Raw genomic sequence first — 27,295 nt, forward strand, 5'->3', positions numbered from 1 at the left:
CCCTAACACACTTTACTGTAGGCCTCGGCTCACAGATCCCTAACACACGTTACTGTAGGACTAGAAAGTCCTGGCCTCGGCTCACAGATCCCTAACACACGTTACTGTAGGACTAGAAAGTCCTGGCCTCGGCTCACAGATCCCTAACACACGTTACTGTAGGACTAGAAAGTCCTGGCCTCGGCTCACAGATCCCTAACACACGTTACTGTAGGACTAGAAAGTCCTGGCCTCGGCTCACAGATCCCTAACACACGTTACTGTAGGACTAGAAAGTCCTGGCCTCGGCTCACAGATCCCTAACACACGTTACTGTAGGACTAGAAAGTCCTGGCCTCGGCTCACAGATCCCTAACACACGTTACTGTAGGACTAGAAAGTCCTGGCCTCGGCTCACAGATCCCTAACACACGTTACTGTAGGACTAGAAAGTCCTGGCCTCGGCTCACAGTATCAACAACGTCCTGTGTTTATAAGTGCGGATATCGACTGCCACAGGAGCATGCCTTCGTGGCAGAGCAGATTTCTGCGCTTATAAAGACAGCGTCGCTACAATACTATAGGCAGACCTGGCTGAATACCGGTAGCCAATGGGCTTGTTTGGAATTACACATACAGGAAGTGAAATCTGGTGGATTCCCCCACACGTCAGGACTTCCAAAGTCCACAGTGACACTTCCATTTTTAACCAACAAATGTGACCACATCGTGGAGTTTCAGATGATAGTAATTGTTGGGTAAGTTGTTACTAGTCCTAGTCCTATGTCTGTGCACCAAAACACCATATAGTTTGCTTCTCCCTCTTGTTTCTATCCAAAATATTAGATTTTGGTTAGAATTATCTTGACTAGAGCTCAATCAAATAGAAAGAGCACTATTTTCCATCCCAACAAAACCTCGTGACGATTCATTATTATCACCAAGAGTGTGTGGGTGAATACAACCACATGATTTCAGCGCAACAATGACTGATTGCCGATGCAGACGGATTGACTGTGCTGCGTGGAGCTGCGTGTGTGAGTGTACGTGTGTGTTAGGGCTCTGGTCAAAAGTAGTGCACTATATAGGGAATAGGGTGCCATTTGGGACGCAGCCTTGGATCGCACAACATGGGGCATCCATGTTGTCAGATCCACCTATCTGTGAGCGTCCCTGCGTTACACACACACCATAGTCTATCTGTGAGTGTCCCTGCGTTACACACACACCATAGTCTATCTGTGAGTCGAGGCCAACACGTGAGAGTGAGCAGAGGGCACTAGGCTCCTCAGCTGGTGTTGCTACTGTGAGTTTCCACAGTGACACAGCTTTTCCAGATAAGAGATGGCTAGACTGTAACAGGGCCGACGCTACTGTACTGAAGTATGGGCAATAAAAACAAAACTAGACCATATTGGAGAGAATAAACAGTACAATGGAGGTTGAAGTAAGGCACCTGTTTCCCCAGGCGGTTTCTCTGGTGGGAGGATATATTTACAAGTCATACTGAAGGAAATAAACCAGAGGCCTTGTCCACTTTTAGACTACATAGTGAGATGTGATGAATTTACAGGCAATAGTGTAGCCTTCTGGTCAATAATAATCAGACGCACTAAACATAATTATTCAAGAATGATAACTAATGGACTTGTCAATCTAATTGTTGTCATTCATAAACAATAAAATAAAGGGTTGTGCTTATCTTTGACATATGCTAGCTAAATATGACGACATGCAATCCATAGTTGTTTAGGTGAGTTAGCTAAATCGATCGTGATCTCCTTTTTAATGCGTTTAACTCTTTCTTACCCCTTGTGAATCTTTGACAAAGTAGCTGCCGCTGGATCCCTGGTAAATTCTTTCCGGATAAATCCCTTCCTCGATGGCGCGTTCCGCCTTGCGGATGATCTCTCGAAACTCGGGATCCTCCGGGAAGTCGTTTCTGTGCGGATCCCGCGGTGAACCTCCTCGGTCCCGGTCCAACAACGGCTGTCTCTCCCGGCTGCGCTCCGGACTCCCGGGCGGGATGCGAACCACCGAGCCCGGCGTGCCTCCAAATCCGCCCCGGGGACTGGTGGGCTCGGTGGGGCAGTAGCCGAAGTCGTTGGAGTCCCGTAGCGGGGAAACCAACGGACTAGTCTCGTCCATACCGGGGAGCGCGGAGGAAAGGTAGCTAGAGAGAAAAGGGGGAAAGACGACGGGATGTGATTTTGTGTTCAGTATATTTACGGATAATGTAACGTCACCTTTGTCAATAAAAACAAATCAGCTGACTGTCAGCTTCCGGGAAGAGGCGGTCCCAATAGGTGATTGCTGGAGTGTTTGGCCAATCAGAGTTATCATCCGGCCGTCAAGGATCTTTGTGCACGCAACTATTGGCTGGAATCATACCGCCCCCTTAGAGCATGTGACAAAAAAGTGCCACACAATTTAAATACAGGACAACGAATCAACTAAATCAGTGGTTTTCAAACTTTTTCAGCAGGGACCCCGTTTTTTCCCAAATAATTTCTGTGGACCCCATTTTTTCCCAAGAATTTCTCGCCACACCACCCCAAATCTAATGACACAACTTTAATATCTGTAAATTTCGATTTTTACATAAATTAATTGCATTCTACTTTCAATTCATTGCATTTTACCTACAATCGAGTGGCGCAGCGGTCTAAGGCACTGCATCTCAGTGCTTGAGGCGTCACTTCAGACCCCCTGGTTCGATTCAAGGCTGTATCACAACCAGCGGTGATTGGGAGTCCCATAGGGCGGCGCACAATTGGCCCAGCGTCGTCCGGGTTTGGCCGGTGTAGGCCGTCATTGTAAATAAGACTTTGTTCTTAACTGACTTGCCTAGTTAAAGGTAAAATAAAAAATCCATTGCGTTTTCATCTCTTATCGAATAAACTATAAAAGTCTATTTTTCAATGTATCTTTCTCAAAAACGTTTGTATATTGGCCTATACAATTATCTGTACTCTTAATGTTTTGTAAAAAATAAAAAATAAAAAATACTAAAACATTTTTTTTAAAACATTTTGACTATCACACTGCAGTTCCCCCGCGACACGGTTGGGAGTCGCGACCTCGACTTTGAATATCACTGTTCTAAATGACGGCTTTTGATAGCACTGAAAATAGGTACAGTATGAATAACATACAGTTGTCAATAGCCTACTATCAGTCAAGAAAGATGACTGCTACACGGTTCACTTAATGCAAAAATGCGTATAGCCCTATAGTAAGCCAACTATAGGTAGTAATTCTGTAGAGGTGAGATGTTTAGATTGTGTGCAAGCAGCATCTAGCCTGGCCATAGTAGTGCCCTAGGCTATATATTTTGTAGAGGGGCTGAAGATCAATGGAATAGTGGGAAATTATGACGAACTGAATGAATTTCCCGACGGAGAACAATTTGAATGTAATTTCTTATTTAACCAGGAAGTTGAAAGATAATAAAACAGTGTCTCGTCTGTCTCAGATAGGCCTTGTGTCAGAAATGATGATAACATGAAATACCCGATATTGCATTATATCTTCATACATTCCAAACACAGTTCTATGACCAACGTTAGCCTACTATTCAGTGATGGACATAGGCCACCTTTTGGAAGTGACCTCAGCTATGCATTGTCAATATTTATCTTTCATACTTAGCATATAGGCTATTGTGTAACTTGATATGCCCCCATAAGGTGAAGGAGCTCCTCACAATGACAACGAATGCCGCTTCAGCCCGCGGATGCGTTACCAGGGGAACGAACCACCATTAACACAGTCACTGTGGGTGGCCGCCTGGCCGGCCAGTGTTTTGGGTTGGTGACTAGGCTATGGGTGCGTCCCATCTCCTTTCTCCTGAAGTCTGCACTCTTGCACTCTCACTACTTCCCACAAATCTAAAAGCACTGGATTGGTGGAGGCTTTGGATAGAGGGAGAGTTTCTGTAAGTATTCATTAAAGGACTGTATGGGTATAGGCTAAATAATACCAACAGTATATTTCTTAGTCATTTCCTTTCAAATCAGTGAAGGGAAGTGAACAAGTGCACACTTTGGGAGGAAGGAGATATAAACAGGGCAGCTTGATTGAGTGAGGGGTCGGGGACGTCCCCATGCATGCCCAGTCTAGCTGGCTTGTTGTAGCAACCACGGTTGCCACGGGGAAGGGGCTGAATGAAACATCCCTGCTTTGATGGGAGGATGGAGACCCATAACATCCATCATCATCACACAGGTGAGACCTGGGAACATTTTTGGTACAGTTTTACGCAAATAGTGTATCTTGATAGTATGGATATTGTGTAGACTTAGGTATGTTCGCTGGTTATAATTTTACGCATGATTGTAGTTTTACGCATGCATTTTACGCATGACGTTTAACAGAATTGAGGCACAACTTAATTACTTCTAAATAAGCATAATTCGTTGCTGTTGTTTATGATAGAATAGGCTACGAGGAATGGAGACATTCAATGTACTTGGGAATGAAATCTCTCCGGGAGACGCGCTACCGGGGCCGTCACACAACGAGATCGTTTGGAGCTTGTCACCTTCACCGGACAACGGACCATCACCTGTCTCCGAGCTCTCCTTCAGCCTAAGGAACCTCCGATGCCACGACGGCGCGTGAGTACACACACAGTTGTCACCGTTACTTAAAAGCTATAGAAAGCTGTGTGTCGGCTAGGAGATGGGGAATAATAGAAGGAAGACAATGTGGGCACTTTGGGACCTTGTGCGCAGCAGAGCGACTGGAGACTATCAAGTCCAGTTGTAATATAGTTGAACATATTTTGATCTTTATTAGTAAAAAAAAAATAAACGTCCATTTCATACTCCACAGCGACACCCCGCGCAGAAAGCTGCGACTGACGCCGGAGCTAGTGACTCCCAGTCACCCGGGACCCACGCCGAGTTCAACGTGGGGCAGAGGGCTTGCCCCCCCGGGAGAGGGGACGCCGACAGGTCTGGGCAAGCTCTGTGTCTGGATGACTGATGGGGAAATAGCCTAATGAATGATTAGCGGTTCCTCACGGCTTGATGACGCTGGGTAGAGTTAGAATACATCAGAGACAGAACTCAACTAATGGTTCCATCCCAAATGGAACACTGTTCACGACATAGTGCACTACTTTTGACTAGAGCCCAATATAGGTCCTGGTCAAAGGTAGTGCACTATATAGGGAATAGGGTGCAATTTGGGACATAAACATTGAGATTTAAATCCAGTTTGTCCAGAATTAAAATCTCAGTTTGTATATCACTTTTCAGGTTGTGAATCATTTACATGTGTAGCTTCCCTTTTGATAAATAAATTACTCTAAAACATTTTAAGTCAGATTTTTTTCACAATATTCTGTCTATGTAGGTAACATCCTGACAGAATCCGGGAACAGAAGAAGGGGAGAGAGGTGAGGACACATGGATTCTATAAGCAACAATTGCATAAGGTGAATGTACCAATTTGTAAGTCGCTCTGGATAAGAGTGTCTTGTAAATGACGAAAATGTAAATGTAAATGTAATTGCTAAGTTATTATTAGGTGCCTACAAATCACAGGCGTCTGGTGGCACCTTAATTGGGGAGGACAGCTCATAGTAATGGCTGGAACTTTCCATGTGTTTGATACCATTCCATTGATGCCATTCCAGCCATTATTATGAGCTGTCCTCCCCTCAGCAGCCTCCTGTCTGCGGTCTGAATTACATTTTCAATCATTGTTTTACCATTTACTTTATAGGTTTCTCTCCCCTGCACGTTCTGCTCCTAAAATGGTGAGTATTTACAAATAAACTGAGGGAATAACACTGGCACTGGAATTGGAACAGAGTGACCTGACTGGAAAAACTCTGTGCTCTAACTATATTCAATAACATCATCATGTGACCTAACTGGAAAAACTCTAACTATATTCAGTAACATCATCATGTGACCTAACTGGAAAAACTCTAACTATATTCAGTAACATCAGCATGTGATGTTCTGGTTCTGGTTGTCCAGAAGCGTCTGCGTGTGAAGCTGTCGACCCGGTTCTGCAGCGCTGCAGTTCAGAGGTCAGACCCAGGGGTCAGGGGTCTCAGGTGTCAAGGTCAAAGGTCACCGCCAGGAGACGGAGCCTTGCGTGTCCGTCAGGGTGACGTGGAGCTGCCAGATGTTGAGGTGAGATCCATTTGCAGTGTTCCAATTTTCTACACTGCTCTCTGAAGTGTGCACCACCATATTTCTTACATCAAGGGGAGGGAACAAGTGCACACTTCGGGGAGGGGGGTAGAGAATGATAAACATAGGATCCCCCTGTAAACCTGGGGCCCATTTGTGTCATATTAGTTTAATGAAGCCTGGTTAAAGTGGCGCAGTGGTCTAAGGCACTGCATCGCAGTGCTAGCTGTGCCACTAGAGATCCTGGTTCGAATCCAGGCTCTATCGTAGCCGGCCGCGACCCATGGGGTGGCGCACAATTGGTCCAGGGTAGGGGAGGGAATGGCCGGCGGGGATGTAGCTCAGTTGGTAGAGCATGGCGTTTGCAACGCCAGGGTTGTGGGTTCGATTCCCACGGGGGGTATAAAAAATAATGTATGCACTCACTAACTGTAAGTCGCTCTGGATAAGAGCGTCTGCTAAATTACTAAAATGTAAATGTTAATAACAATGTATCCCATCAGGCATTGCTCTCTGTACGGCGGTTCAAGTCCAGGAGAAGGCCATTCCCTCCCAGTAGCCTCCTGGGTTCTACTATGGAGGACCACACCCTGACAGGAGACTACAGCAAGGTGTGCAACCTTACATCAACATATTTTTTTGCCAGCTGGGTGGTAGTAGGCTAGGACAAGCCCTTGATTGGTTGAATCGGGTGTGTTAGTGCTGCGCTAGAACAATATGTTCATTGTGTGTGTGTGTGTGTGTATGGGTGTGTGTGTGTGTGTCCACAGCCACTTCTGTTACCAGTGGAGAGAGTGGACCACCAGGATCTTCACTGCATCTCAGCCCAAACAGTAAGTCCCCTCCTTTCCTTCATCTCTCCTTCCTTCCTTCCCTCCTTTCCTTGCTCCTCCACTCCCACTCTCTATATTCACCTTTATTCTCTTTATCATAAAGATATCCACAGCACATACATATGTGGGACTACAACACTGGATACTGGACTTCAGTGCTACTATAGCAACATTCCTGTTAGCGATGGTATCTAGAGGGTAATCTCCTACTAGTACTGTAGCCAGTTTGGTAAGCTACTGTTGTTACCATTGCTGTGGTGAACTTGAGGTGCATTTCTCCTGATGGCCTGCAGGTGGCGTCTCTGCTAAGAGGACAGTACAGTGGTGCAGTGGAACACTTCCTCATCATAGACTGTCGCTACCCTTACGAGTACCACGGTGGACACATCAAGGTGATAACGTTTTTTGAGTAAACTAAATAGAGAAATAAACCAAAACCTCAAACATAATATTGATTACATTTATTTTATATACATAACAAGTTAACGACTGACCCGTCTGATCATTTATTACCTATTATATAGGCCTACTCATCTGTCCTCTACATATATATTTATGTTGTTCTCCATGTGTCCCATAGGGGGCAGACAACCTCCACACCGAGGCTCAGATCCAGGGGGCTTTACTCCAGCTCCCTGCCCTCTACCAGCTCTCCTCCTGGGGCAGAGCTCCCACCAGCCCCCCTGGACAGGCTCCAGATACAGGCGTGAGTGGTAGTTCCATGGGTGGAGTGTTACAGAGGTTCGGCTCACAGTCACATTCACCCGGAAGTGGTACCACGCCACCGGGACAGGGGTCACCCTTGGAGGGGTCGTCGCCTCGGAAACTGATCGTGTTCCACTGCGAGTTCTCGTCAGAGAGGGGCCCGCGGCTGTAAGAGAAAAACACACACACTCGTCGGCACATAGGCTGCACACACACACACACAAACAGAGAAACACACATACATTCACACACACGCGCGCCACACGCACCCCCTCACCCCACAAACATACACAACTTCCTGATCCTGATCCTGGCTGTTCCCGCCTTTACCCTGTAGATGTCATTACCTGAGAGAGCTGGACAGAGCGCTCCATGCCTCCCTCTACCCTCTGCTCTTCTACCCTGAGCTCTACCTGCTGGAGGGGGGCTACAGATACTTCTACTCCTGCTACCCGGTACGGTTCCTATGTACATCATTGTTGCGAATTCGGTGGTAGCTCTGATCGCTGTTACTATAACGACTTAACCAGCGTTACGCCAAGAGTGTTGTCCAGTCGCTACAATATGAGATTTAATAGGACAGTTTCTTCATAATCAATGTACACTTCCTACTTATAATAGTATAGCACATTTTTTGGGGGAGTGATAGTTACGACTGGGACTTGAACCTGGATCCCTGTCACTCCAACAGCTTAGCTATTGACAAGGTTGCTAAAATCGCTACGATATGAACTAAAACAGCGTCTTCTTCATATTCAATGTCTCAGAGTAGTGAATCACAAACTGTCTTTTAAGCGTTTCTAATTTTCCCTTGACCCTCTGAGTAAACCAGAGAATTGTTTCTAGTTACAACACAGAGTGTTGTTGACACAACCCTGAAGGTCTCAGCCATGACCCCAACCCCCATGATTTAGACGTTAGGGGGTTATTAGACTATTACTGAGTCCACATTTTCTTCTATACAGCCTATTCATAAACACTTTCAATGCATTTTCCCTCTGTTCCTCTGCCTGCCTGCCTGCCTGCCTGCCTGCCTGCCTGCCTGCCTGCCTGCCTGCCTGCCTGCCTGCCTGCCTGCCTGCCTGCCTGCCTGCCTGTCTGTCTGTCTGTCTGTCTGTCTGCCTGCCTGCCTGCCTGCCTGCCTGCCTGTCTGTCTGCCTGCCTGCCTGCCTGCCTACCTGTAAGTATTTCTGTCTGTCTGCCTGCCTGTAAGTATTTATATCTGTCTGCCTGTCTGTCTGTCTGTCTATCTATCTATGCCTTTCTAGGATCTGTGTGAGCCGTGTGGCTATGTTCCCATGCTCCACAGCGAGTACAGAGAGCAGCTGGGACGATTCAGACGGAAGACCAAGTCAAGACTCCACAAGAGACCGCCGCTCTACAAGACTCACTGACTTGCTTGCATACCAACCTTCTACGGTCCCCTTTACACAATGGTGACGGATACCCTTACAGTCTGCTGTCAGATTGTACAGATTGGTCTCAGGGAGTCGTCTAACAATAACCCCCTGATGCATATCTCTTTTGAAATGAGTTATCAATAAAGTTGTTTCAATACAAAAATAATGTGTCATTATCATGACCTTTTATATTGTGACATAATAAACTTCCTTTTTCATGCAAGGGACAGCGAGAGGAAGATATGGCAGCATATGAGTAGCCTATAATACATGTAAAAACAAGCAAAGTAATAATATGCTACCCATAAAGTATATCAATACTAAGCAGTGGCGGCTCCTGAAAAAATTCTCAGGAGGGGCAATTTTTCTGATGATTTAGGTGACCTACACACATTTTTAAAAAGATATGTCCAGCAACAACATGAAGACAGGGGCAGCATATAAGTCAATACCAGAAGCATTTATTGACTGATCTCAAAAGTGTTGGCTTACAAAAGCAAAATAAGTTATCACAGTAAAAATAATCAAGGGTGTTCTTTCACATTCCTCAACACTGCATAAACAATATGTATGGCTTTGTAAAAATGAACAACCATATTCTGGCCAATTGTATAGATTTGTAAATATGAACAACCATATTCTGGCCAATTGTATAGATTTGTAAAAATGAACATGAACAGATTTTTTATTTTTTTGAATGGCAGTACCTTTCAAACATGTCTGCTTGCAGTAAGGTAGCACTCACAAGGTGGCCAGAGAAAGAGAACCTTTCTTTGGTGTGATCCAGGATGGTGTTGCAGATCTCTTCAGACAGCCTCTGCTTCTCCTCTTCTCTCAAAGCTGTTCTGGGTCTTTTGGCTCCTGTTGCTTCTTGCAGCTGCTGTTGAGAGGAGTCCCTGAAGGCAAACAGACCAATGTGTTTGTTGGCTTTGTACAGTATTGTTGTCTATGTGATGCACAGGTATATGCAATGTATCCATGTATAGTACAAATACTTCAGTTCCACTTAAAATGGGCAGGGATGCATAAAGTCTTTAGTGTTTAAGTTAGCCTTTGTGTCTCACATAGCCTGGATGTTCAGCACAGTATACAGTGGTGCTCATAAGCTTATGATCCCATGCTAAAGTTGACTAAAAAGAGGAATAAAAAAGAAAAGAAAATTGGTGTCCTTAAAGGTTGGATTTTCCAACTTTTTTAATTAAGTCATTAAGATCAATTTCCAAAAGAAGATTTTTTTATTTTTTTATTCCTCTTTTTAGTCAGCTTTAGAATGTGTTCATACACTTATGAGCACCACTGTACAGTACACATAGTATATAAAATAAGATAGATTACACCACTGGCCATATATAATGACAATAATGTAATTTCAAACACAAATGCAGTCTCCTTTCATGCATACATTTTCAAATAAAGCTCTGCTTTGAGAAAGATCGAATGATATTGTTTAATCTTTATCTTACCTTATGGCCTGCACACTGCTTGCGAAGCTGTCGAGGGCACGTTTGATAAAGACAGCATCGATGTCCTTATTCTGTAGCTTCTGGTACGGTGGGCTGGTCAAATGAACCCAATGAACCCGTCCGGATGGCTTCAAAACATTCTATGAGGTCGTCTCGATTCTCGTAGACAGTGTTCACGACTCTGCTGTTGCTAACCTCATCGTTGTGGCGGCGGACAGCTAGCCTGTATCCCTCATCCAGTTGAGTGGCAATATTCACTCTCACCAAAGCAGACAATCTCAAACAGCTATCAATGTGGGTCTTTGAAAGCTCATTTTTCTTAATCTTTTCTGAAAGATGGTGCATGTCGGTTACACCAGTCGCTGTCCAAGCGTTGCTGTCTGCCGTTCATGGTTACGTTACGTTACGTATGACGAAAGCGCGTAAGTGCAAGCCCTCAGACACCCATAGAGAATGTATTGAAAGCTCAGAAATTTGAAAAAAAAATATTTTACATTAGAGGCTATGAGAGACTTCTGGGCGATTTTCAACCTGACTGAAATCGCCCCAAAACGGGCGGGGACATTTGAAGCACGACTTTAGCCTGATTGGACATTTAGTGGCTGGCAGATCAGACGTGAACACTGAACTACTGTTGCCATGATATAATTGATTAGAAAAAAAATCCCTTCCTTTTCCCGTTTGGCAGTGCGTCGCCCATATCGCCCTATTGAACACACCGCCCATGATACTAAGCATACACTAAACATAGGCCTAAAATTGTTATTACAAGCCAACGGCATCACTGTGATACGAAGGTCGCCTAGGCTACTGTGTTTTTTTTATCCACTGAGCATCACTGGCTGACGTGCACCACCGCGCGTTCGCTTCCTCAGCGCCGCACACGAGATGGTTTCTGATTGGTCTAGCGCCGCAGGAAGTCTGTCGGCATTATACAGAAGGAGCTTTCAAGTTCACAACAGAACAACCAGCCTAGGTAACTTCTCGAACCGAATCCTCATTTCATATCAGCCACGACACTACTGCGGGTCTTTTCTCCGCATTTGACAATAAGATTTTTGCTCTTAAATTCCCGAAAATACAGCGGAGGTCGATTCAAACATCACGGAGTCGGGATGGCTGCGTACAAGTTGGTTCTGATCCGTCATGGAGAGAGCTCCTGGAACCAGGAGAACCGCTTCTGCGGATGGTTCGACGCGGACCTCAGTGAAACCGGGGAGCAGGAGGCGAAGAGAGGAGGACAGGCGCTAAAAGGTGACCCGGTCAATAATGTTACACAGTATAATGTCTCTCTCGCTCTCTCCTTTTCTCTCTGTCTCTCTCTCATAGGATTAAGACAGGGCAAGGAGGGCCTTGGAGAGTTTTGCTAACAGATAGTAGGTCAGTCTATTCCGTTACGCAAGGCGCGGCTTGAGGAAACAGGTAGTTGTGTCACTGCGGCATTATCTTAACCATCACTTGAAGGAGTTGCCCGGTGGCATAATGTCAACTGTTATCAGCCACTACAGCCTGAGAGCATTTATGTTCTCTGTGTAGTGTAGCTGAGGTTGTGTTAGCCGTTTAGCCTAACATGGGTAGCCTAAAGCAACTTGGCCCAAAAAAAGGAAATAAGGGTGCATCTCAATAGTCTAAAGTGGACTCCTCCTCTCCTTGTCTCTTTTCCTTCACTTGCATAAGTAATATGGTGGTGGTGGATGCCTGCCAGCTATTTCCTGTCACCTGTCTAAATCTGTCACCTCAGTGCAGATGAAGGAAAGGAGACAAGGAGATGAGGAAACCACTTGAGACTATTGAGATGCACCCCTAACTAAAGCATGCTCTGCCAGGACCATATGTGTACATCATGGCTTGTCGGCTACATGCCAAAAGGAGGTGTGCTTTATGACTACCTCTCATTGGTTCAACACAACCTATCCATGTAAGACTATGACCGCCTGTATGTATTCATATATACAGAATCAACTCAATCACTACCAAGCTGCCACAACTAGCACTGTCCCAGGCTACATAAACTAACAGTGGACTAGTGGCCTGCTATTCTGGTCCATCTCTAGACCAATATACAGAGGATCTGACCATGTATGTGTCACCTGCTGTAAGGTCCTATTTAAATGCTCTGTATAGTTGCTTTCTGGCATAGATCTGGGGTAGCACATCTCATTGAGTGAGATTCTCTGTGTCCTCTGAAACTGTCCCCAAGCCTCTCCACACACTTCATGAACACTTCAGGCTATGCTGCTGCTCTCATCAAATCTGGCTCTGACACTACAAACACCCGTACTCACTCAATCATGCCAACCCACACACACTCTGTCTAACCCCACCTCTCTCTCTAACCCCACCTCTCTCTCTAACCCCACCTCTTTCTCTAACCCCTCCTCTCTCTCTAACCCCTCCTCTCTCTCTAACCCCTCCTCTCTCTCTAACCCCTCCTCTCTCTCTAACCCCTCCTCTCTCTCTAACCCCACCTCTCTCTCTAACCCCACCTCTCTCTGTAACCCCTCCTCTCTCTAACCCCTCCTCTCTCTAACCCCTCCTCTCTCTGTAACCCCACCTCTCTCTCTAACCCCACCTCTCTCTGTAACCCCACCTCTCTCTGTAACCCCACCTCTCTCTGTAACCCTCCTCTCTCTGTAACCCCACCTCTCTCTCTAACCCCTCCTCTCTCTCTAACCCCTCCTCTCTCTCTAACCCCTCCTCTCTCTCTAACCCCTCCTCTCTCTCTAACCCTCCTCTCTCTCTAACCCCTCCTCTCTCTCTAACCCTACTCTCTCTCTAACCCTACTCTCTCTCTAACCCTACTCTCTCTCTAACCCTACTCTCTCTCTAACCCTACTCTCTCTCTAACCCTACTCTCTCTCTAACCCCTCCTCTCTCTCTAACCCTACTCTCTCTCTAACCCTACTCTCTCTCTAACCCTACTCTCTCTCTAACCCTACTCTCTCTCTAACCCCTCCTCTCTCTCTAACCCTACTCTCTCTCTCTAACCCTACTCTCTCTCTAACCCCTCCTCTCTCTCTAACCCTACTCTCTCTCTAACCCCTCCTCTCTCTCTAACCCCTCCTCTCTCTCTAACCCTACTCTCTCTCTAACCCTACTCTCTCTCTAACCCCTACTCTCTCTCTAACCCCTACTCTCTCTCTAACCCCTCCTCTCTCTCTAACCCCTCCTCTCTCTCTAACCCTACTCTCTCTCTAACCCTACTCTCTCTCTAACCCCTACTCTCTCTCTAACCCCTCCTCTCTCTCTAACCCTACTCTCTCTCTAACCCTACTCTCTCTCTAACCCTACTCTCTCTCTAACCCCTACTCTCTCTCTAACCCCTACTCTCTCTCTAACCCCTACTCTCTCTCTAACCCCTACTCTCTCTCTAACCCCTACTCTCTCTCTAACCCTACTCTCTCTCTAACCCTACTCTCTCTCTAACCCTACTCTCTCTCTAACCCTACTCTCTCTCTAACCCCTCCTCTCTCTCTAACCCTACTCTCTCTCTAACCCTACTCTCTCTCTAACCCTACTCTCTCTCTAACCCCTACTCTCTCTCTAACCCCTACTCTCTCTCTAACCCCTACTCTCTCTCTAACCCCTACTCTCTCTCTAACCCCTCCTCTCTCTCTAACCCCTCCTCTCTCTCTAACCCTACTCTCTCTCTAACCCCTCCTCTCTCTCTAACCCTACTGTCTCTAACCCTACTCTCTCTCTCTAACCCTACTCTCTCTCTTCTCCTCAGATGCTGGCTATGAGTTTGACGTGTGCTACACCTCGGTCCTGAAGAGAGCCATCCGGACTCTGTGGTTGGTCCTGGACGGGATCGACCAGATGTGGCTTCCTATCCACCGCACCTGGCGCCTCAACGAGCGCCACTACGGAGGCCTGACGGGGCTCAACAAGGCAGAGACGGCGGAGAAGCATGGCGAGGCCCAGGTGAAGATCTGGAGGAGGAGCTATGACACCCCGCCCCCTCCCATGGAGGAGGAGCACGACTTCTACAACAACATCAGCCAGGTGAGAGGGATGCGGGGACACACACACACACACACACACACACACACACACACACACACACACAGAGGTACACACATAGAAGAGCACATGCAGAGGCCCACACAGGCACGGACACACAGAGACACGCACATAGAGGCGTACACACACACCTACAACATCACTGAACTCATATTCTGTGATTAGACACCATGGAGTCAGCCATACTGACCTGGGCTACCAGGCTTTGACTTTGCAGCACTAACCATCTCTTTCCTGCAGGACCGTCGCTATGGCGACCTGACGGAGGACCAGCTGCCGTCCTGTGAGAGCCTGAAGGACACAATTGCCCGGGCACTGCCATTCTGGAACAACGACATCGTGCCCCAGATCAAGGACGGGAAGAGGGTTCTCATCGCCGCCCACGGCAACAGTCTCAGAGGCATCGTCAAGCACCTGGAGGGTAGGTCACTAGGGGCAGGAGGGAGGGAGGACTGTTTGGTTGCTCTTATATGTTACTGGTTGTTGACTGATATTGTTGTTTTTCTGATTGTTGTTGTTGACTTGTTGTTGTTCTTGTTCTTGTTATTTACCTCCAGGTATGTCAGAGGAGGCTGTCATGGAGTTGAACCTTCCTAGTGTGTAGTTGTATATGTTACTGATTATTAACTGATTATTGTTGTTGTTGTTGACCTCCAGGTATGTCGGAGGAGGCCATCATGGAGCTCAACCTGCCTACAGGGATCCCCATCCTGTATGAACTGGACAAGAACCTGAAGCCTGTAGGGCCCATGCAGTTCCTGGGAGACGAGGAGACTGTCAAGAAGGCCATGGAGGCTGTGGCTGCCCAGGGCAAGGCCAAGAAATAGACACAGTGCCCCCGCGTGGACAGGAGGCATCAGTGCGGCTAGTCAATCACTCACGCAGCGTGACATTACATTATCAAGTTTACATTTACACGCAGACAGATATGCATATTTATATATATATATATATATATATATATATATATATATATATATATATACACACACACACACACACATAGGACACACACACTCACACACGTCTCATTACACTATAGGTGGATTTGATAGGTATTTTCTTTCCTGCACATTGAGACATTATCAGTATTGCACAGTCAATAGGCATCAGTAGGACTGGATTGTACGGCTCATCATAATATGAGTTGATCAAGATCGTTTGAGTTGACCAAAAACACACAGAATAGGGACCAGCTAATAGGGTATTTACAGTATCCAAAAACACACCGAATAGGGACTAGCTAATAGGGTATTTACAGTGTCCAAAAACACACAGAATAGGGACCAGCTAATAGGGTATTTACAGTATCCAAAAACACACAGAATAGGGACCAGCTAATAGGGTATTTACAGTGTCCAAAAACACACAGAATAGGGACCATCTAATAGGGTATTTATCTAAATGGGAAAATGATAGAAAGTGTGCTTTCTAGTGCCATGTAGTTTTGCACTGAGTGAACATGTATGTAAACATTGACGGGCACGTTTGAAAAAGGAAACATTGAATCTCATTGTTATTGTTGTAGCTCTACGGCAACAGTAGGCTATCATGGTTATGGTGGCTATTGTTAAAAAGGGCAGGCAGACCTGTTCTGTACTGTACTGCTGACCATAGAATTAGAATTTGTAGAACGGGCGTCCTCATTCAGGAGAGGTTCTATACCTCCTCTACTCATTCTAATTCCATGCTGCTGACTTGTGCTTAGTGTTGTGTGTGAAATAAATAAAGATTCATCTTATTATTTATGAGCTATCAAATGACTGTGACCCTTGTATGTTTCACAAGCTGCACATTTCTTGACTTGGCGTAGTTGAGCTGATAACATGTATGCTGGACTATTGAGCAATTTAGTGCTGGACTTGAACTTATATAGGTGCCGGTACTGTTTATATTTAGGTGCAGGAGCTCCACAATACTTTTGTACTAATATTATAATATGCCATTTAGCAGACGCTTTTATCCAAAGCGACTTACAGTCATGCGTGCATAATTTTTTTGTGTATGGGTGGTCCCGGGGATCGAACCAACTACCTTGGTGTTATAAGCGCTGTGCTCTACCAGCTGAGCTACAGAGGACTTATATTCTATAAGAGGTTCAGGAGCTCAGGCAGTAGAAAAATGTATCTGCCAGTACTCCACTCCGGTGAGCTCCCTCCCAAGTCAAGCTCTGGAGCAATTACAATAAATGTGTGCCCTGCAGCTGTCCTCTATCCTCTGGCTTGTTAGTGTCTTTGTCTTAAATGTCCTGCTGCACTATTTTCTAATTTACTCTAAAACAAATCAATTTCCATGGATGATACTGGATACATCTCGTTCTTTATTCCCCTCCTGCACTAATCTTACATGAGCTTTCTAATTAGTGTAGCCAGAGTGTAGGTAAAGGAACGGAGAGAAGGCCGCTTTAGACCTGATTCACCCAGAACCAGGACAGTGATTTCATCATGAAAGCCACAACAAAGATGGCGGACCAAACTTTTCGTTAAATACATCCGCCTGCTTAAGTCACGTCACAGCCAATCGGCTTGTGCTCTGCTCTTCTTGAAAACATGTCGCCCATGAAGCTGTGTGTTCCAGGCGAGTCTGAGATTTCAAACTGAGTTGATAACGGCATTATTTTCACATTTGAGACCATTAGACAAATATGTTAGGCAGTATGTTTTAGAAGTTTGTGTTGCTATTTGTAGCTTTCTAACACGGGAAAATGCGTGTTGTGTCACCACCATGCTCGTTCGCGTTCTAGCCTAGCTAGGTAATGCTAACTAGCGCGTTGCTAGCTAGCCTACATACTGTATTTTACTGTTTTCTAGCGAGCTACCTATTCTAGTGTATTTCTTCGACATTATGTGAAATACAAACGCAATACATAGTCACTTGGTACAACGCGTGACATTGTTTATAGTTTAACTAGCTATTTCGTTTGCTAAGTAATGAGCTTGTGAGATTTAGCTAGCGATGTTGACTTTGAGGTACTTTTCAAGCCCATCAACTTGTTTAAAGTGCCCTGCCCACCGCCTCGGGGAGGAGTGAACAGGGAGCACACTAATTCCAATCATACCTTCTCTGTCTTGTTGCGATCGACTCTACATGCAAGTGTTGAATTAACCCAGGATATTTCTAATGTCGACTAAATGTCAACGAATTGTAAACTATAATGGCAGTGTTTTGTTTTGATTGTCGTTTGATATACACATCTGTTTGTCAGGAAGTGGGACGAGACACTTGAGTGATTTAGCGATTGTTTGATTTCTCAAATGACATGATTTTGGCAGACTGTGATTATATTCTACTATTGGAAATGTGATAGATCAGCTACACTATACGTGTCTGTGTCTCTCTACCCGTGTGTCCCCCTCTCTCTATGAATGTGTGTGTGTCTTGCTATGCCTCTGTGTGTGTGTCTTTTTCTCTATGCCGGCGTGTGTGTGTCAGTCTCCCTGTGTGTGTTTACTTGCAATGACAGTGGTTGTCTTACCTACCTTAGTTGAAGCACTGACTGTAAGTGTCTCTGGATATATGCGAAAAGTAAAAATGTTTCTCTGTGTGTGTGTATGCATCTCTCTCTCCCTGTGTGTGTGCAGGTGATAGGCTATGCAGCACAGAGGACTGTATGCCTGGTACTGGGGTGTACCTACGACACGGCTACATCTACTCCTCGCTAGCAGGCTACGTACTCAGGAAGAACGAAGGAGAGGAGGTGAGACGGACGGACAGACTGGGGGAGGGGGGTGTGGTTGTCAGAGTATTACGGTGTATTCATTAGTCGCAGAACATAAAACATTTTGTCTCTTGCTAAATATTTACTTAAAAACCTTTTGCAACAAAAACAATTTTCTATTGGACAAATTCACGTAGTTTCCTCCCCGTTTCATTCCGGTTGTTTCCTAGAGTAAACACTAAACAGCCAAACATTTTGCTACAGTCTGCCACTATTGAACACACCCCTGTTGCACTGGTCTTTTAAGCACTAACAACACTTTAGCTGCTTTATTGAGGAGGGTTTTATTTCCTGTGATATGTGGTTGTCTTACATTTTGCAAAACATTTTTTTTTGCATTTTAGTCATTTAGCAGACACTCTTATCCAGAGCGATTTACAGTAGTGAGTGCATACGTTTTCAGGCCCGTGTAGCTCAGTTGGTAAACCATGGCGCTTGTAACGCCAGGGTTGTGGGTTCGTTTCCCATGGGGGGCCAGTATGAAAATGTATGCACTCACTAACTGTAAGTCGCTCTGGATAAGAGTGTCTGCTAAAATGACAAAAAATGTAAAAACTCATGGGAATCGAACCCACAACCCTAGCGTTGCAAGCGCCATGCTCTACCAACTGAGCTGCACGGGATCACCTACATTAGTTGAAAAAACAGACTGGAAGTTTGCTCTGGATAAGAGCGTCTGCTTCGAAGTGATGATGAGAGGAGGGGGGGTAAGAGGGGAGTGGCTGGTTTATTGGCACGGGGGAAAGCAGTTGGGGCTGGGTTGGGTGTGGGACTCATGTTAGTGGTTATTTATGGCGTAACATTTTCTGGAAGTAGGGAAACCACTCCAGGTTTGTTCACTTGGAACCCCTGAGGAATTATACAGTGTTGCGGTAACGAAATGTAACATGTTCACACAGTAATCCTTCCTTCTCTTTATATTGACACTTAAATCTGTGTGTGTGTGTTTCCCTGCAGCTACCAGTCATCTCTGTGGTAAGAGAAACAGAGGCCCAGCTACTGCCAGATGTAGGAGCCATAGTCACCTGTAAGGTAAGGTTTGGAGAGCACTTGATGTCAACAACCGACGTGTGTGTGTGCATGTGACCATTTTTTCTATGCACTGGTAGTTGTTGTAGATCTACGTAATGCTTAAAAGCTGTGCATATCACCTGGATTAAACTGAACAGAATAATGTTTTAGGCTTGAAAGGTGAGGTGCTCTTGTCACTGATCCAATATCTCAACAATAGGTGTGTGTTTAACCTCACTGCTAACAGCCCAGATCTGTCTCCCTACCTGTCCAGGTGACCAGTATCAACCCCAGGTTTGCCAAGGTCCACATCCTCTACGTTGGTTCCACGCCACTGAAGGACCGCTTTAGAGGAACCATCAGGTAACATGGATGATTTTATTATTGTTATTCTCATTGTGTGTCCCAACTGGCACCCTAGTCCCTATTTAGTACACTACTTTTGTCTGGGGTCCAAATGGCAACCTATGGGCCCTGGTCACAAGTAGTATACTTTATAGTGAATAGGATGCCATATGGGATTATATAGATTTACATTTTAGTCATTTAGCAGACGCTCTTATCCAGAGCGATTTACAGTTAGTGAGTGAATACATTTTCATACTGGCCCCCCGTGGGAAACGAACCCACAACCCTGGCGTTGCAAGCGCCATGCTCTACCAACTGAGCTACACGGGGCATAGGGCATAGGATGCTATTTGGGATTATATAGGGAATATGGTGCCATTTGGGATTATATAAGGAATATGGTGCCATTTGGGATTATATAGGGAATAGGGTGCCATTTGGGATTATATAGGGAATAGGGTGCCATTTGGGATTATATAGGGAATAGGGTGCCATTTGGGATTATATAAGGAATATGGTGCCATTTGGGATGATATAGGGAATAGGGTGCCATTTGGGATTATATAGGGAATAGGGTGCCATTTGGGATTATATAGGGAATAGGGTGCCATTTGGGATTATATAGGGAATAGGGTGCCAACCTATACGACTGTTCTGTAACCTACATTACTTTTAAAAACTAATCTACTGTTTACTACAATCATATACACAGGAAAGAAGATGTACGAGCAACAGAAAAAGACAGGGTATGTTTTTGAATCAATCTAAAGTTCCCCCACTGTTTGACCACCAATATATTTTATATTGTGAAAATATCATGTTTGGTATTATATAGACCCATCCTATACCATCTGTTACTGTTTATCATGACATATCATACCATCTGTTACTGTTTATCATGACATATCGTACCATCTGTTACTGTTTATCATGAAATATCATACCATCTGTTACTGTTTATCATGACATATCATACCATCTGTTACTGTTTATCATGACATATCATACCATCTGTTACTGTTTATCATGAAATATCATACCATCTGTTACTGTTTATCATGAAATATCATACCATCTGTTACTGTTTATCATGAAATATCATACCATCTGTTACTGTTTATCATGACATCATACCATCTGTTACTGTTTATCATGAAATATCATACCATCTGTTACTGTTTATCATGACATCATACCATTTTAGCTCATTCTTGAATTGTAATAGACTGGGAACCACTATAACCTTTGAGCTCTGTTGCAGGTGGAGACGTATAAAAGCTTCCGTCCTGGAGACATCGTCCTGGCTAAAGTCGTATCCTTCCATTGACAGTCTTTCCACTTCAGTAACTAGGTAGTAACACAGGGACAGTCAACCAGTGACTGATATTGGGCTGGTTCTATTCCCTTAGTGCAGTGTAGCTTTCACCATATTGCTTAAATGTAAAATTGTAAATGTTAGAGATCAGCTAAACGGACAAATCACCTTGCATCCCAAATAACTACTCATCATGTGATCAAGATGAGGGATTCTGTGCATTTCCAAGTGTTGTCCTTTAACCTCCTGCCCCCCAGATCTCCCTGGGAGACGTCCAGTCCAACTACCTGTTGACCACAGCCGAGAACGAGCTGGGGGTGGTGGTAGCCCACAGTGAAGCAGGTGAGACTGGTCACATGACTACACTGCTGTTCTTAGCCCAGGGCTATCCTTAACCCTACCACCAGCAGAACCCATCCAACTTGAAGGAGCTGGAGCAGTTTTACCTTGAAGAATGGGCAAAAATCCCAGTGGCTAGATGTGCCAAGCTTATAGACATACCCCAAGAGACTTGCAGCTGTAATTGCTGCAAAAGGAGGCTCTACAAAGTATTGACTTTGGGGGGGTGAATAGTTATGCACGCTCAAGTTCAGTTTTTTTGTCTTATTTCTTGTTTGTTTCACACAAAAAAAATGTTTTGCATCTTCAAAGTGGTAGGCATATTGTGTAAATCAAATGATACAAACCCCCCAAAAATCCATTTTCATTCCAGGTTGTAATGCAACAAAATAGGGAAAATGCCAAGGGGGGTGAATACTTTCGCAAGCCACTGTATCTATCAGTAGTATATCTGTGTGTCCCTCCTCTCAGGAGCCCAGATGGTATCTATCAGTAGTATATCTGTGTTTCCCTCCTTTCAGGAGCCCAGATGGTATCTATCAGTAGTATATCTGTGTTTCCCTCCTCTCAGGAGCCCAGATGGTATCTATCAGTAGTATATCTGTGTGTCTCTCCTCTCAGGAGCCCAGATGGTATCTATCAGTAGTATATCTGTGTTTCCCTCCTCTCAGGAGCCCACATGGTATCTATCAGTAGTATATCTGTGTTTCCCTCTCAGGAGCCCAGATGGTATCTATCAGTAGTATATCTGTGTGTCCCTCCTCTCAGGAGCCCAGATGGTATCTATCAGTAGTATATCTGTGTTTCCCTCCTCTCAGGAGCCCAGATGGTATCTATCAGTAGTATATCTGTGTGTCTCTCCTCTCAGGAGCCCAGATGGTATCTATCAGTAGTATATCTGTGTTTCCCTCCTCTCAGGAGCCCACATGGTATCTATCAGTAGTATATCTGTGTTTCCCTCCTCTCAGGAGCCCAGATGGTATCTATCAGTAGTATATCTGTGTGTCCCTCCTCTCAGGAGCCCAGATGGTATCTATCAGTAGTATATCTGTGTTTCCCTCCTCTCAGGAGCCCAGATGGTATCTATCAGTAGTATATCTGTGTGTCTCTCCTCTCAGGAGCCCAGATGGTATCTATCAGTAGTATATCTGTGTTTCCCTCCTCTCAGGAGCCCAGATGGTGCCTATCAGCTGGTGTGAGATGCAGTGCCCGCGGACGCATGCCAAAGAGTTCCGCAAGGTGGCCAGGGTGCAACCCGAGTACCTGCAGGCGTGAGCAGGGTCCCCTCACCTCTCCAGTCCCCCCGGGCAGGGGCCCCCTTTCCCTTCCTCATGGAACACACAGCTTCCCTCCTCCCTCCCTCTCTCTCTGACAGAGAGACAAACACACTCACTCACACTTGGAATCTCAACGATGCATTGTGAGTACAAAGGACCAAAATATTGTACAGGTCATGTACAGATGCTTGGACACGAGTACACGGGTCATTGACCTGACGCATACACGCAGCAAACAGCCTTATGTTCAGGGAGGGATACTTCAACAGACACACACACACACACACACACACACACACACACACACACACACACACACACACACACACACACAGAGCCTTATGTTCAGGGGGGGATTCCTCCCTCTATGACCTACAGCAAGGCAGCATTTTCCCCCTCTTGGTTCTGGAGGGGTACAGTAGAGGTGCAGGATTTTGTTCCAGCCCAGCACTAGGACGGACACCTGATTCAACTGATCACTGGGGCCTTGATTGGCTGAATCAGTCTCGTTAGTGCTGGGCTGGAACAAAAGCCTGCCCTCCCTGTAGCCCTTCAGAACCAGGAATGAATAAATAACCCTGATCTGGGTTACCTTCTGATCCGATACCCTTGTCCCTGAAGTGTGCACTCCTGTATCCCCCATGGATTTACTAGCATATTTCATATACCTTTCCTTTTAAATCCATGAGGGGTAGTGAATGAGTGCACACTTTGGGGGGGGGGAAGGGTATAGAATCAGACCACAGCCGTGGGGTGACAGTCACCAGTACAGACAAGCCCAAGTCCAAATTGACCTCTAAACTCTACACTCTAGTGCGTAGGGCTTGATTTGGGATTGGGCCGTAGACGGCTAACACTTGGGATGTCAAAGTAAAGCGCTGGAATTGAAACTGTTATTTTGTGGCGCCACTGTTTGACTCATACGACCACGTGGTCCTTTCTGCACCTAGTCAGAGAAATGGACACGTCTTGATGCTTTTCTCTAAGCATTATTCTTTCTTCTGTTGTTTCAAAACAATACTTTTTGTTTCTTTTGTCTGTTTCATTTCTTCCTGTACATGTCAGCAGAGGCACGTGTTTTAAGAGTCAAATAAAGTGAATACCAAAGCACATCCTGTAGGAACTACTCAATCTGTTACAATGGAGACAATGTTATTTACCTGTGTTATCACAAAGGTTCATTTTATAAAGAGATTTTTTTATTTTAATGAATGAATTCCTTTATCATATAATAGAGAAACCCAGCTGACCATCGTTCTTAATGGCCATTTGTTGACTGTGTGTAAACAATTCTATGCTGTTTAAATCTGTCTAATTGACAGCTCATCAGCTGCCAGTTTGTCATGTTGAGGCATTAGTTTACAGTACTAGACTATTAGGCTGCTGGTCAAAAGTAGTGCACTATACAGGGAGCCATTTGGGACGCCAACAACATTCTCATATCATACAGCCATGAAGCATTACATCATAATGGACCATTCAGAAGACCAACACAGCTCCGCTCTCATTGATACCACAGGTTGGTAGGTGCAGCTTTCAGTTCCATCAATGTCAGCATTTTTATGTCAAACTTTTTATAGACCAATCAGTCACACTTGGTGCACAGTACTCGTGTATACTGAACAAAAATATAAAATGCAACATGTAGAGTGTTGGTTTCATGAGCTGAAATAAAAGATCCCTGAAATGTTCCATACGCACAAAAAGCTTATTTCTCTCATTGTGCACAAATGTGTACAAATGTGTTTACATCCCTGTTAGTGAGCATTTCTCCTTTGCCAATATAATCTATTCACCTGACAGGTGTGGCATATCAAGAAGCTGATTAAACCGCATGATCATTACACAGGTGCACCTTGTGGTGGGGACAATAAAAGGCCACTCTAAAATGTGCCGTTTTGTCACCACAATGCCACATATATCTCAAGTTTTGAGGGCGCGTGCAATTGGCTTGCTGACTGCAGGAATGTCCACCAGAGCTGTTGCCAGAGAATTGAATGTTCATTTCTCTACCATAAGCCGCCTCATGTAATTTTTTTAGAATTTGGCAGTTCGTCCAACCGGCCTCACAACCGCAGACCACGTGTAACCAAGCCAGCCTAGGACCTCGACATTCGACGTCTTCACCTGCGGGATCGCCTTGAGACCAGCCACCCGGACAGCTGATGAAACTTGAGTATTTCTGTCTGTAATAAAGCTTTTTTTGTGGGGAAAAGCTCATTCTGATTGACTGGGCCTAGCTCCCCAGTGGGTGGGCCTATGCCCTCCCAGGCCCATCCATGGCTGCGCCCCTGCCCAGTCATGTGAAATCCATAGATTAGGGCCTAGTGAATTTATTTCAATTGACTGATTTCCTTATACTCAGTAAAATCGTTGAAATTGTTGCGTTTATATTTTTGTTCAGTATATATATATATACACACCACATTCCCACAGGCACACTCCCACTCCCAATACCCTGCAAGAGAAAAGGTGCACACACACTCATCCAAATCAAGGGTCTGTCCCGACTCAGTCATCAAAGCGCACTGATCGGGTTGCGTTGATGTCGATCGAGAACTTCTTATTGGACGGCGCCGAGAACCCAAGTCCCACCCCCCTTCCCGTGAAGTCCATGCGGCGCGACTGAGCGCGTTCAAACTCCCCCAGGAGGCCTTGCTGCAAGCTCTTCTGTCCGTCTTTCGTCAGCGCCATGTTGGCCCGCCCTCCCGTTGCACCGCTCGCTGCCATTGGCTGCCCGCCCTTCTTGAAGCCGCCCATCAACCGCAGGAACTTATTTTGTTGGTCGGAACTGTCAAACTGGGCGGTGCCCCACTGGCCCAAACTCTGGGGAGAAGAACAATGTAATATTTCTGATTTATAATGTAATGTTTATATTAGACATAATGATTGTAATATTTATGATTTATAATGTAATGTTTATATTAGACAATGTTTTGTAACAGAGAAGAGTTGGTATGCGTCCCAAATTTGGGATACACCTTGGTGTCCTGACATCATAAGAGTACTGACCGATGGTACCGGTGGTGCTTTGAGTTGGACTGGGTTGGACTCCTTGTCGATCTCATTCTGCAGGGCCAGGCGTCTCCCCTATGGAATATAATAGGACCATCATTTTATATGAAGGCCGTGTTATATAGTACACAACATATACTCTATAGTCCATGTTATATAGTACACAATATATACTCTTATAGTCCATGTTATATAGTACACAATATATACTCCATTGTCCATGTCATAGTCTATAACATGTGGTTGGTGATTCTCTTTACTGTACTCCTAGTTTTTTTTTTAAAGACTCAAATCCATGTGTGCTTCAAAGGCTGCGTTTACACAGGCCACCCATCTGATTTTTTGCCCAATTATTGGCAAAAGATCTGATCTGATTATTGGCAAACGAGCAGAATCACTTTGCAATCACTTGGGAGTATCCCTGACACAGACCAATGGTATTACTTAATCAGTATAGAGCATTTATATTGGTTGGTGTGTGTCCAGCATGTTTGACTGCAGCATTGTGTTAATCAATGACAACAGCATTCACTAATAAGCATTTGTATAATATAATGCATTCATATTTTATTCAGAAATAGTTACAAAATCAATATACAATGTTTAATTCAGACCAGGAAGAAATTACTTTTCTCTTTCTCACATTGATAGAGGGATGGAATGGAGACTTGGATTGGTGGACTGGACAGTGGAATCAAATAGATCCAAATAGATCTAAAGGGTTGTTAGCGATCTACCTGATCAATATTGATCTCGAAGGCGTTTCCCCTGGTCTCTGACAGGAAGACCACATCCTTCTGGTCCCTCTGGGGGTTGGAGCAAAACAACAAAGTATCAGACAACTGCAGACATTCAAACAAATAGTAATACTGTCCCTGTTTTAATACCTTTAACTGTAAAATATAAAGTAAGAAAGTCAACACTTTAAATTGTTGGGAGCATATTAGTTTTACAGTTTACTATTCTGTTAGTCAGCACCTCCAGCATTTTTGGGTGTTGGTCAGCGCATGCTTTTTACAATACTTTCAACAAGGACACCCCTTTCAAATGGCTCTAGAATCAGGGCCACCTTCAGTAGGCAATCATTGTGAACCGTTTCAGATAGAAATGTCATGAATAGAGCCGACATGATTCCTCATTCTACATGTCAGAGAGACATGTTTGTTCTACATCACATATTTCTATCTGAACGTTCCACAACGTTGTACCCTGCTGAAGGAGCCCCATGATTTGATAACCTCTTAACCTCTGACCCTTAACCTCTGACCCACCTCCTGGTCTTCAGGGGCGCAGCTCTCCACCTTTATCTTCTTTTTCCCTTTCCCCTTCTCCGGAGTCTCTCCTTTCTTCTTCCCTTTCTTGTGAAGGGTGCTGTCCTCCATTTCCGTCTCTACCTCAGACGAGCTCTTCTTCACCTTCTTTTTCTTTCCCTCGCTCTCTCTGTCCTCCGCCTGTTCCTCTCCTCCTTTCGTATCCACCTTTTTCCTTTTCTTCCGTTTGGGCTTCCCCTCGTCCACCGCGATCACATCCTCCTCCTCTGTTGGTGCAGAGGCCTTTCTCTCCTTCTTCATCTTGCTCTCCTCCTTTCCTTCCGTCTCAGTGTCTATGGTGTTGTCTGCAGCGCTGCTGGTGGACTTGGGCTTCTTCTTCTTCTTCTTCTTGGTGTTATTCTGTTCCTCCTCCTCCCGTACTGCTACTGTAGCCTCAGCCGATGCTA

General features: G+C 45.1%; 5 protein-coding genes across 6 annotated transcripts in view; 3 read left to right on the forward strand and 2 right to left on the reverse strand.

Moving 5' to 3' along the window:
* pi4k2a (phosphatidylinositol 4-kinase type 2 alpha) overlaps positions 1-2,257 on the reverse strand; it is a 9,559-nt gene extending 7,302 nt beyond the window's left edge. Inside the window, exon 1 of the mRNA XM_084191444.1 lies at positions 1,789-2,257. Coding sequence (XP_084047570.1) covers positions 1,789-2,127 — 339 coding nt within the window. The 5' untranslated portion in view covers positions 2,128-2,257. The remainder of the gene's footprint in view (positions 1-1,788) is intronic.
* A 2,206-nt stretch (positions 2,258-4,463) lies between these two features.
* On the forward strand, positions 4,464-9,149 carry cdc25d (cell division cycle 25 homolog d). Its single transcript, XM_084191440.1, has 11 exons — positions 4,464-4,598; positions 4,816-4,937; positions 5,341-5,383; positions 5,713-5,746; positions 5,973-6,131; positions 6,635-6,742; positions 6,902-6,964; positions 7,258-7,356; positions 7,545-7,837; positions 8,007-8,124; positions 8,938-9,149. The coding sequence occupies exons 4-11, from the start codon at positions 5,744-5,746 to the stop codon at positions 9,061-9,063; spliced, it is 969 nt and encodes a 322-aa protein (XP_084047566.1). The 5' UTR covers positions 4,464-4,598; positions 4,816-4,937; positions 5,341-5,383; positions 5,713-5,743; the 3' UTR covers positions 9,064-9,149.
* A 2,302-nt stretch (positions 9,150-11,451) lies between these two features.
* On the forward strand, positions 11,452-16,315 carry LOC311116352 (phosphoglycerate mutase 1). Its single transcript, XM_084191443.1, has 5 exons — positions 11,452-11,508; positions 11,617-11,786; positions 14,263-14,537; positions 14,796-14,976; positions 15,213-16,315. Exons 2-5 carry the CDS (start codon positions 11,648-11,650, stop codon positions 15,380-15,382), a joined length of 765 nt encoding a protein of 254 aa, XP_084047569.1. The 5' UTR covers positions 11,452-11,508; positions 11,617-11,647; the 3' UTR covers positions 15,383-16,315.
* Positions 16,316-17,073: 758 nt separating this feature from the next.
* Positions 17,074-23,675, forward strand: exosc1 (exosome component 1). 2 transcript variants are annotated; one of them, XR_014611403.1, is made up of 9 exons: positions 17,087-17,132; positions 18,137-18,252; positions 19,231-19,305; positions 19,559-19,647; positions 20,345-20,378; positions 20,894-20,944; positions 21,205-21,289; positions 22,455-22,987; positions 23,077-23,675. XR_014611403.1 is itself a non-coding variant. In XM_084191442.1 (8 exons), the coding sequence occupies exons 1-8, from the start codon at positions 17,105-17,107 to the stop codon at positions 22,559-22,561; spliced, it is 585 nt and encodes a 194-aa protein (XP_084047568.1). In that variant the 5' UTR covers positions 17,074-17,104; the 3' UTR covers positions 22,562-23,675. The 2 variants fall into 2 exon arrangements, 1 of the variants encoding a protein (XP_084047568.1); XM_084191442.1 differs by having other exon boundaries at positions 17,074-17,132; positions 22,455-23,675.
* Positions 23,676-23,740: 65 nt separating this feature from the next.
* On the reverse strand, positions 23,741-27,289 carry knop1 (lysine-rich nucleolar protein 1). Its single transcript, XM_084191441.1, has 4 exons — positions 26,850-27,289; positions 26,316-26,384; positions 25,576-25,653; positions 23,741-25,389 (listed from the first exon to the last, which is right to left on the reverse strand). The coding sequence occupies exons 1-4, from the start codon at positions 27,147-27,149 to the stop codon at positions 25,075-25,077; spliced, it is 762 nt and encodes a 253-aa protein (XP_084047567.1). The 5' UTR covers positions 27,150-27,289; the 3' UTR covers positions 23,741-25,074.
* Between the last annotated feature and the right edge of the window lie 6 nt (positions 27,290-27,295).

Source organism: Coregonus lavaretus (genome assembly GCF_964263955.1).
Source record: "Coregonus lavaretus genome assembly, contig: HAP1_SCAFFOLD_5799, whole genome shotgun sequence".
Classification (NCBI taxonomy): domain Eukaryota; kingdom Metazoa; phylum Chordata; class Actinopteri; order Salmoniformes; family Salmonidae; genus Coregonus; species Coregonus lavaretus.

Excerpts from the sequence above, each read along its gene's own strand:
- cdc25d (XM_084191440.1), top strand. Across the intron at positions 7,357-7,544 it reads ACCACGGTGGACACATCAAG|GGGGCAGACAACCTCCACAC; the intron begins GTGATAACGTTT and ends TGTGTCCCATAG. Across the intron at positions 8,125-8,937 it reads ACTTCTACTCCTGCTACCCG|GATCTGTGTGAGCCGTGTGG; the intron begins GTACGGTTCCTA and ends ATGCCTTTCTAG.
- LOC311116352 (XM_084191443.1), top strand. The coding sequence starts at position 11,648 with ATGGCTGCGTACAAGTTGGTTCTGATCCGTCATGGAGAGAGCTCCTGG. Across the intron at positions 11,787-14,262 it reads AGGAGGACAGGCGCTAAAAG|ATGCTGGCTATGAGTTTGAC; the intron begins GTGACCCGGTCA and ends TCTTCTCCTCAG. Across the intron at positions 14,977-15,212 it reads CATCGTCAAGCACCTGGAGG|GTATGTCGGAGGAGGCCATC; the intron begins GTAGGTCACTAG and ends GTTGACCTCCAG.
- exosc1 (XM_084191442.1), top strand. The coding sequence starts at position 17,105 with ATGTCGCCCATGAAGCTGTGTGTTCCAG. Across the intron at positions 19,306-19,558 it reads GAGCCATAGTCACCTGTAAG|GTGACCAGTATCAACCCCAG; the intron begins GTAAGGTTTGGA and ends CTACCTGTCCAG. Across the intron at positions 19,648-20,344 it reads CGCTTTAGAGGAACCATCAG|GAAAGAAGATGTACGAGCAA; the intron begins GTAACATGGATG and ends TCATATACACAG.
- knop1 (XM_084191441.1), bottom strand. The coding sequence starts at position 27,149 with ATGAAGAAGGAGAGAAAGGCCTCTGCACCAACAGAGGAGGAGGATGTG. Across the intron at positions 25,654-26,315 it reads TCGAGATCAATATTGATCAG|GGGAGACGCCTGGCCCTGCA; the intron begins GTAGATCGCTAA and ends TATATTCCATAG. Across the intron at positions 25,390-25,575 it reads AAGCACCACCGGTACCATCG|AGTTTGGGCCAGTGGGGCAC; the intron begins GTCAGTACTCTT and ends TCTTCTCCCCAG.